The sequence below is a fragment of the Dendropsophus ebraccatus genome, chromosome 14 (genome assembly GCF_027789765.1).
Source record: "Dendropsophus ebraccatus isolate aDenEbr1 chromosome 14, aDenEbr1.pat, whole genome shotgun sequence".
NCBI lineage: Eukaryota > Metazoa > Chordata > Amphibia > Anura > Hylidae > Dendropsophus > Dendropsophus ebraccatus.
The window spans coordinates 39,503,830-39,514,636 of record NC_091467.1 but is presented as its reverse complement, the minus strand read 5'-3'; the positions used below and the strand labels follow the sequence as shown (position 1 = coordinate 39,514,636).

Sequence of the window (10,807 nt, the reverse complement as noted above, 5' to 3'; positions counted from 1 at the left end):
ATCTGCTGCCGAGCGTTCGGGTTCATACGAACCCGAACCTCGGCAGGTTCAGACCATCCCTACCTACCAGCCAGGCTGCTTGTGATCTGGCATCTGGTTCACTCCTGCTATAAATTCAGGCCCCGTCTCCCCCATAACCATTGACAACTGGAGGAGACAAGGCCTAAATATACAGCCCCCATAAGGACCCTAAAACCAGATACCGGATCACAAGCAGTGTGGCTGGTAGGTATAGACTGATGAAAACTGACAGCAAGGGTATATACATATCTGTGCTGTCAGTTTCAAGGGCTGCATGAGGGATACAAGGATCGTTCATGCAGCCTAAGCTGATGATCTTGCTGATTGGCGCTCGTTTGTGGCCCCCATGGCCAAGAAATCTGTGTGTGTAGAAGGACCCTAGGGGGATTCAAATATTATGAACCGACTTGTTGCAACAGTGGCACCCAATTAAAATGTCTCTATAATGCTGCCATAGTGAATGTGTGGTAAATACACAAAATAGGCATTTATTCCAAGATATGTACAAGACATGTTTTTGTGTCAAGGGAGCAGGTTAAAGGGGAACTCCACATGAGGAAAACATATAGATGTGTCTATATAATGTATTACCATATCTATGCGGTTCTGCCACACTGGTAGCTGTTTGAAATCCAGAAAGTGAAGAAAAATGGCCTCTGTGGCAATTCACATTGGCTGGATCCCCCAATCCCCTGAGTGATTCACCATCTCTGAACAGCCAGAAGCAGCTGCTTCAACTTCACTGATTGTGCTGCAGAAGTGTGCAGTGAAATTAGGGCTGTTTTCACACGTTAGAGTTTCATTGCAGTACTGCAGCATATTCACAAAAATGATGCAGTAACAAAAGTAAATTATGCTAAACGGCAGAGAGGATCAGAGCCGACACTGCCAATCCCACCTGGAGAAAAAACACGGCACAAACAGTATATCCCATGTAAGATAATATGAGATAAAGTCCTTATTGTGGGGCTCAACTTCAAAGATAAAAGATGCTTGATCATAATATATGAAAAAAAGAAAAAAAAGTAATTTAAAAAGTTTTTTACTTTATTCCAATATCGGTGTTACAGGTAGAGATATAGATATAGGTACAGATATAACGTGCTGTGTGGTGTTACAGGTAGAGAATACAGTGGGCTGTGTGGGTGGGAACACAGTGATAAATTACTGCAAATAATTCAGTAACACAATCAAACTGCAATGTGTGAACACAGCCTAGATGTTCTGCAACGGGGAATAGGCAGGGTGGGGGACTATGATGAACAGCTGAGGGAAAGCATTGCATTCTGGAACCAGTACTGCATTCTGGGAACTGATCAACCAGGATGTACAGAAACACGATATAGAACAAAACTCCCCAAAACAAATGTATTTTTGGTAGTTTCAAAACTGGGATAGATAGGTAAGTAATGCTATATGCTTCTGCAGACGTTTCCTTTTTTTAACCTCTACCTGGAGTTCCCCTTTAAGTCATCAATAAAACATGTAGGGTTCTTTTCAGTTAGAGCATGGGTCTCCAAACTGCGGCCCTTCAGCTGTTGCAAAACAACATTTCCCATCATGCCTGGACAGCCAAATCCAAAGCTTTAGCTGTCCAGGCATGATGGGAGTTGTAGTTTCGCAACAGCTGGAGGGCCGCAGTTTGGAGACCCATGAGTTAGAGCTATCAAATTATGGACTGCCCAACCCTGAGAGATAGTAATTGCAGATACTATAACAGCATTTAAAATGGGCAGGGGTCTATGTAATGATAAATTACCATAATGAATCAATAATCAATGTACAAAGTTAATTATTGATAACTGAGAAAGGTTTAACAACAATGAATATTTGCAAATTATAACAAGACAAATTTCTTGTCATTTCCTTGCAAAGCTAAATGTACTGGTACTACTGAGACTGTGACCAAAATTATCCCAGTTTATTTGTTAATGTATTGAAAAAACATACAATATTTGTTACACCTCAGTGTGTGTCTGCTCCACAAACTCCAAGACTAGTTGTCCCCATACAGGAGGTAAGAGTTCAACAGTATACTTGCTAACAGGCTGAACTGCAAACTCTAGCCTTCCAGGAGTTGGTGGACATGGATCTGGTACAGCTAGATCAACCACACGGTAAATGCAAGCATGCGCCAATGCAAGGAGATGAGGCTTGGATTCTGGAGCTTGATGACATGTAACACCACGGCAATACAGTCGAAAGTGACGAATGTTGTCCATAGGATGGCTCCAGTGAAGGGTGACGCTGACATACAACTGATTGCTTTGCTGGTCTCTTCGCCAATGTATATGAGATAATGTGAGGTCAGAAGGCTGGGCAGAATATTGCAGAGGTAGAGAAGCATCTAAAACCTACAATAGAATTGAGGAATAACAGTTAAATAGGTGGCACCACTGGCACCAATTAGCCCCCCCCCTTCCCTAAACCAATGCAGCGGCATCACATACTCAACTGACAGAGGTCAAGTAGGCGCAGTACTCCTTTGTTCAGATAGAAGCTCAAGAACCCCATTCTCACAATTGTGTGGAATCCTAGTGGTCAGACCCTTCCCCCTCCCAATACTTAAAGTGACTCTGTACCCACAATCTGACCCCCCCAAACCGCTTGTACCTTCGGATAGCTGCTTTTAATCCAAGATCTGTCCTGCAGTCCGTTTGGCAGATGATGCGGTTATTGTTCTAAAAAACAACTTTTAAACTGGCAGCCCATGCCCTACGGGAGTGGCCTAGATTGTGTATGCATTAGGCTGGCACAACCTCTCTGTCCCTCCTCCCCACCCTCCTCTTTATTAGGAATGCTTCAGGCAGATTGCCTACTATGCGTCAGCTGTTTCAGCCCGGCACATGGGCTGGATCGTTAAGACACCTGTGCAAATGTTCAGCACGGAGAAAATGTTCCAGTGGCATTCCTAAAGATGAAGAGGGTGGGGAGGAGGGACAGAGGAGTGGTGCAAAGTAAGGGCACAGATATTCTAAGCCACGCCCATAGGGCACGGGGCTGTACGTTTAAAAGTTGTTTTTGTAACACAATAACTGAATCACCTGCCGAACGGACCACAGGACAGATCTTGGATTAAAAGCAGCTATAACAAGGTACAAGTGGTTCGGGGGGGTCAGATTGTGGTTATAGAGTTGCTTTGACACCCATCATCTGGCAAAACAGCTTTAATGTCTTGTATTTCATTGTATTACTAATGTTTTACACCACAGCAGAATGTGCTTTTACTAAGGGTGCATTGATTCTGGTTCTTACACATAAAATCACATACTGTCAGTGCATACCATGGGAAACACTAATACAAAGAAAAGCATATTCTTCAGCAGTTTACTGCAAAGATGAGGCAGATGCATATACAGTGGTTTGCAATAAATTAGAATATCAGTCAAAAAATTTTTTTTCAGCTATTCAACTCAAAAAGTGACCTCATAAATTCTATAGAGTCCTTACATACAAAGTGAACTTTTTCAAGCATTTATTTCTGTTAAAGTTAATAATTATGGATTACAGCCAAGAAAAAAACAATCAGTACTTCAGAAAATTAGAATAATTAACACAAAACACCTTCAGTGGCTTCCTAAGTGTTATAAAAGGTCTGGTTCAGTATGCAACACAATCATGGGGAAGACTGCTGACTTGACAGATGTCCAGAAGGCAGTCATTCACACACTCCACAAGGAGGGTAAGCCACAAAACTTCATTGCTAAAGAAGCTGGCTGTTCTTAGAGTGCTGTATCAAAGCATATTAATGGAAAGTTGAGTGGAAGGAAAACGTTTGGTAGAAAAAGGTGCACAAGCAACCGGGAGAACCGCAGTCTTAACAGGATTGTAATGAAAATGGCATTCAAAAATTTGGGAGAGATTCACAAAGAGTGGACTGCTGCTGGAGTCAGTGCTTCAAAAGCCACCACATCCAGACGTCTGCAGGACATGGGCAAGTGTTGCATCCCATGTGTCAAGCCACTCCTGACCAATAAACAACGTCAGAAGCGTCTTATCTGGGCAAGGAAAAGAAGAACTGGACTGTTGATTAGTGGTCCAAGGTGCTGATTTCAGATGAAAGTAAATTTTGCATTTAATTTGGAAATCAAGGTCGCAGAGTCTGGAGGAAGAGTTGTTTGAGGTCTAGTGTGAAGTTTCCACAATCAGTGATTGTTTGGAGAGCCATGTCATCTGCTGGTGTAGGTTTACTGTGTTTCATCAACACCCAAAGTCAATGCTGCCGTCTAACAGGAAATAATAGAGCACTTCATGCTTCTCTGTGTTGAAAATTTTTTGGGAGATAGAATTTTCACCTTTCAGCAGGATTTGGCACCTGTCCACACTGCCAAAAGTACCAATACTTGGTTTACTAACCACAGCATCACTGTGCTTGATTGGCCAGCAAATTGGCCAGACCTTAACCCCATAGAGAATTTATGGGGTATTGTCAAGAGGAAGATGAAAGACACCAGAACCAACAATGTAGACAAGCTTAAGGCTGCTATCAAAGCAACCTGGGCTTCAATAACACCTCTGCAATGCCATCAGCTGATCGCCTCCATGCCATGCCGCATTGATACCATCATTCATGCAAAAGGTTCCCCGACCAAGTATTGAGGGCATTTACTGTACAGTCTTTTCATTTGATCGACATTTCTGTGTTAAAAACATTTTTTTTTAAAGTTGGTTTTATATAATATTCTAATTTTCTGAAATACTGACTTTATGGATTACAGCCAAAACAGAAAAACCCAAATCATTAACTTTAACAGAAATAAAAGCTTGAAAAAGTTCACTCTGTATATAATGACTCTATAGAATATATGAGGTCACTTTTTGAATTGAATTACTGGGGAAAAAAAATAAATATTGTTGATATTCTAATTTATTGCAAACCACTGGACATGCAAATAATCCTAAATGGCCCTGCACTCTGCAGTGACACAAGCAGCATAAGGTAAGGCTGGCCGAAATACTGTGGAAATACCGATAGCGCCCCTAGCGTCGGTTAACCGACCTCAACTTCGCCGGGATGGTATCTGCGGTATTTTCACCTGCCCCCTGCCCGAGGACACTGACAGGTCACGCTCCTCTCCCAGCCGCTCTCACACAGAATGGTGTCTATGGCAAGGGTGGAAAGGAAATGCGCGCGGCCGCCAGAGTCCGCGAGCGGGTGCGAGCTGCAGAATCCGTAACTGGTTTTCCATTGGGATTCCGTAGTGTGCACATACCCTACGCAGGATCTGGAGCTTTGTTTACATGGGATTGGAACAGAAGCCCTTGTGAACTGAATACTATATTGTACTTTTTTGATCATCTGACTCACTAAGGCTCTGATCCCACCTGTGTCCATGTTTTGAACACCACCTGTTGGGTTCCAAATTTTATTTCTGTAAGTGATAATGGAATGTGACACCAATGTGAACCTCAGTGTGTGTATATATGTGTGTATACCTGATCAAAGGATTTTAATGCAGTACATACGCTTCAATATAGTGCAGTTTGTGAGATACACCGACCTGTGACTTTCCAGTATAAAAACAGATGACACCTACAGGGGTTGTCCCAGCTTTTCTACTCTGCACTGCTCCTACAGCTGAAGTATGTACATGGCTGTATACCTGTTAATACACATCCTGTTGTGTGTGCATACTATGTACACACTACAGGACGTGTATATATAGGAATACAGCTATGTACACACTACAGGACTTGTATACACAGGTATACAGGCAATAAAGAACGTATGTATGCAGGCACTACAGAACGTGTTTATAGAGGTATACAGACACTACAGGATGTGCATATAGAGGCATACAGCTCTGTACACAATACAGGATGTGCATATAGAGGTATACAGCTATGTACTACATAGCTGTATACTTCTATATACACGTCCTGTATTGTGTATATAGCTGTATACCTGTATATGCACATCCTGTAGTGTGTACTTAGCTGTATACCTGGTTGTACACGTCCTTTAGTGTCTCTATAAACATGTTCTGTAGTGCCTGCATACATCCGTTCTGTAGTACCTGTATACCTGTATATACACGTCCTGTAGTGTGAACCAGGGCTGTGGAGTTGGAGTCGAAGTTGTGGAGTCGGAACTAGTTTTGGCTGGAGTCGGAAAAAATGTACCGTCCCCGACTCCAGCTTAAAAAAAATTCTGAGAACTATTTAAAATTGAGTTTTGATATCAAGTTTTGTTCATCAATATATATTATAAGCAACATTCTAATAGGACACAGGTCCTAGTAGATAAGGGTGGTCAAGGAAAAGTTGTGAGTCACTATTTGGCAGTTTGTTTCTGAGCTGGAAGAGTCTATTGTGTGGGGGGAGATCTGTGCTGTTCACTTCCTGGATGCTGGATGACTGTATATGAGCAGCAGTGTAACATGAAGATATCTTGTGCAATATAGAGAAGGAAAAGGAAAAGACATAAGTAGTTTAGCAGTAACCGCTGACCTCAATGTGGTGTTTTTCTTTAGTGTTCTATGGCTGCAGCTGTATGTGTGTGTGTATGCTGTAGCTGCAGCAGGCTGTGTGTGTGTGTGTGTGTGTGTGTGTGTGTATGCGCGCTATGACTGCAGCAGGCTGTTTGTGTGTGTGTTATGGCTGCAGCTGTGTGTGTGTGTGTGTAAGCTATGGCTGCAGCAGGCTGTGTGTGTTTGTGCTATGACTGCAGCAGGCTGTGTGTGTGCTATGGCGTGCCCCCACACCCACAGTGCCCCCTATATATCACTGTGTGACTTCTCTTTGTCACTATGTGTGACCCCCTCTATATCACTATGGCTGGCATCTATATTACAGGTATCGGGAATTGTTAGCAGTGTTTGTGTGTATGGTAAATATTAAGTTAGAAACATAGAAGATTGTCAGCAGGAAAAAAAACACCTGCTCCATCTAGTCTAGTTGTGAGTAGTTCAGGACATGAAGGCTGGAGACTGGCTGCATCCACTGCACACACAGGCGAATCCGCTTTATATATTTGCCTTATTCCCTCAAAGGTCGCCTCAGGATCATGTAGGACATTAGAGAGAAGCTGCTGAGCCAGTGTGATAAATAACTCCCCTGGTACATGACTGGCCATTTATGAAGGAGCAGGAGTCGGAGTCGGACCTGATAAAATTCAGGAGTCGGAGTTGGGGCTGCGGCTAACCGACTCCACAGCCCGGGTGTGAACATAGCTGTATACCTGTATATACACATCCTGTAGTGTGACCATAGCTGTATACCTGGTTATACACATCCAAGTCTCTGCTGAGACCTCCTAATAATGACAAATAATTATAATGACCTAAATGGCCCAGCCTTGTGTTGCTGCTCAGCGAGTTCCCTTAAAAAAAAACAAAAAAACTTTATAGAAAAAAAAATTGCCAGTTTGACACGGTGTGGCTTGCAATAAAGGAGATGTGACTGTGTGGATGTTGTCAGTCATTGAGTGAAGAACCTGTGAGTTTCTATTGGCTGCTACATTTTAGCTATTTGCATATGAGCTGTGATTGGCTGGTTGTCCCTGCTGAGGGCCTTGAAACACAGTTTCACGGAGTCTGTGTGTAAAGCGGTTTGCTGTATTAATTGCAGAAAATTAGCTGGAAAAAGAAGAACTAGATGTTAATTTCCAGGAGAAAATACACAGTGCTTGAAAAGAGTGCCCCTTTAACAGTGACTTCCCTTGAAGATAATGTTTAACCCTTGAAACCCTTCCTTTAAGAGTAACCTTGGTATCCTCCCTTTGGGTATGTGCACACTAAAGAATTTAGACGGAAAGTCCGTTGCGTAATCCGTCCCTCCCGTGTCATAGACTCCATTCTATGCACGGGCGGATTCCTTCCTCCGTCCAAAGAATGATCACGGATTTTCCGTCTAAATTCCTCAGTGTGCGCATACCCTTTATGAGCAACTGTGGTGCAGTCCCTTTAAACACAACTTTGGTGCAGTCTCTTTAGAGCAACTTGGGTGCGGTCGCTTTAAAAGTGACTTATGTACCGTCCTTTTGAGAGCAACTTATGTATCACTCTTTAAAAAGCGACTTTCGTGACGTCTCTTTAAGATTTACTTTGGTGCCCTTTTAGAGTGGGTTTGGTGCTGGCTCTATGAGAGCGACTATGATGCCATCCCATTAAGTGCAACTTTGGTAACGTTCTTTTAAAGGGAACCCATCACCAAGACAATGCTATCTGTATAAATTATGTTATAGAGCAGAAAGAACTGAGCAAATTAATATTTATCTTTGTGGGAAAAGATTCGGTATAACTTGTAACTTGTTGATTTGAAATCCTTGCTCAGTCTGTGTTAAAGAGTCCAGTGGACTGAACTCTTTAGCAAGAAAACAACAGAGGTTTTATATAGGGGTGGTCCGAACCTGCTGAGGTTCGGGTTCGTACAAACGAATGATCCCAGTTTTTCAGGCAGTCCTCCCGCTGTACCCACCCTCTCCACGGAGCGGGCAGACAGCGGGAATCATTGCCGATAGTTCAGGTTTGTACGAACCCGAACCCTGGCAGGTTCGGACCATCCCTAGTTTTAATCAATAAAATATGCTTAAATTTTTCCCACAAAACAATCTGTTCAGCTCCTTCTGCTTTATAACATGATGCCAATAGTTTAGGAAGCATTTTCATGGTGACAGGTTCCCTTTAAGAGCAACTTTGGTACTGTCATTTTAAGAGCGACTTTGGTGCCAGCCCTTTAAGCACATATTCAGTACCGGCCCTTTAAGAGTGATTTCGATAACGACTACTTAACAGTGACATCCACAGAAGCCTTATAATGGTAAAGAAAATTGCTTGGTTACCATGACAATCTTGTGGAAATCTCTATGTAGAACTTGCTTAAATAGAGCACCCCTTTAACAGTAACTTTAAGCCTTGATACCCTCCCATTAAGAGCGACTTTGGTACCCTCCCTTTAGGAGTAACTGTGGTGCCATCCCATTAAGAGTTATTAATGTACTGTCCCTTTAAAAGTGACTTAGCTGTTAAAGGGCCAGTAGCAAATTAGGTACTTGCCCTTTAAAAGCGAATTTGGTACTGGCCACTTGACCGTGAGAGGAGAAAGAAGAAGACGCCTTTAAGAGAATCTTTAACCCTTGATACCTTCCTTTTGAGAGCGACTTTGGTACCGGCCCTTTAAAAGCAACTTTTGCACTGGCCCTTTGAGAGCGAATTTGGTACTGGCAACTTGAAAGTGACATCTACAACAGCCTTATAAAGAAAATTGCTTGAATTTTGGCAATCTGTATTTTTGTCAGTGAGGCTAAAAGATAAGCACCTGACATCTTCTATTGGCCAGTAGAGACATGTGACTTCAAGGATGTTGTCAAGCATTAAACAAATTTCTATTGGCTGCTACATTTCAGCTATTTGCATATGTGCTGTGATTGGCTGTTTCTGCTGGGCCACTATTTCCTATGGGAAATTATGGGTCTTTAAATGTAAATTTATTCAAAACCTCTAAAATACTTAGCACACCTCTCACCACTAAGGGCTTTGAAACGCAGTTTGAATAGAGTCTGTGCAAAGCTGTATTAATCACAGAAGAAAGATGGAAAAAGAAGAAAAGAAAGAAGAAGTAGAAAAGGAATTACGATGTAGTGCTTTTTCAAGCACTGTAACTAGCTTTCTAGGAGAAAACACATAGGGGGAGATTTATGAAAGGGTGTAATTATACACCTGGTGTAAACTGCTCACAGCAGCCAATCACAGCTCAGCTTTCAGCTCTGGTAGAATAAAAGAGGAGCTGTGGTTGGTTGCTGTGGACAATTTACAACAGGTGTATATTTACACCCTTTCATAAATATCCCCCATAGTGCTTGAAAAGAGCACCCCTTTAACAGTGACTTCCCTTTAAGAGAAAGTTTAACCCGTGATACTTACGGCTACTTATGGCAGTACAGGGAAGAAGTTTGTGGAATTTGTTTGGCGCAAACACCCCTTCTAAAACACCAGCCACGTTCCCCTGTGCTTGATCTATAGTGCTGGACATAGATCATTAACAATATCAACTACTTGAGTTCCCATGTCTAAATGGTCTAGTGGTAAGTATCTGGCCTACGACCAATGTGGATCCCCCAATATCATGGGTTCAGAGGATTTTTTTTTAATACTAATTATATGTTGAAATTCTGTTCGTTCTATACTATCAATTCTTTAGTGAGAATGAAGAAAAATTTCATATCAATATGGTAAATTTCTTTTTACATATATCCCTATATTGATACTATGGAATACAAGGTAGATCCACCCTACAACGAGTGGTTATGAATTTATACTGTATAATTAATTATGATCTTAAAACCTACATCAAATCTCTGCTAATCAGAAATCAATATAAGACAATAAAAAGGCAGCATTTGTTAAATAACACAATGACGTGTACTATATGTGATCACAGAAGCTTAAGGCCCTATTCCACGGAACTATTATCGTCCGTGAATAGCGGCGGCAGCGAGCGGGGAACGAGGAGCAAACGAGCACTGAGAGCGCTCGTTTGCTCCTCTTAACAACCAGTGTAATAGGCCCTTTACCCATAGGTATAAATATATGTGAATCTTCACCTCAGACATCATAGAGGCTGTGACTCCCCTCCCATCGCAACACAGTCACAATGCTACACTCCTAGGCTCGAATCCCCCATAGATCCATTAACTGCGAATGAATTAAACTTTTAACTTTTTTTTTATGAGGATGTGTTTTTTTTTATTTATTTTACTTAACCTACTGTATATAGAGTAGTTTAAAAGATGTACTTTGCATCTGTGTAATGTGGGATGATGATGTCAGAGGTCATCTGAGTGCAG

The 10,807-nt window shown here is 42.0% G+C and overlaps 1 protein-coding gene across 1 annotated transcript in view; it reads right to left on the bottom strand.

Moving 5' to 3' along the window:
* Positions 1 to 1,921: 1,921 nt before the first annotated feature.
* Positions 1,922 to 10,807, bottom strand: part of ENGASE (endo-beta-N-acetylglucosaminidase) — a 104,809-nt gene continuing 95,923 nt past the window's right edge. The window contains exon 14 of the mRNA XM_069951560.1: positions 1,922 to 2,375. Within this exon, the coding sequence (XP_069807661.1) occupies positions 1,980 to 2,375 (396 nt within the window). The 3' untranslated portion in view covers positions 1,922 to 1,979. The remainder of the gene's footprint in view (positions 2,376 to 10,807) is intronic.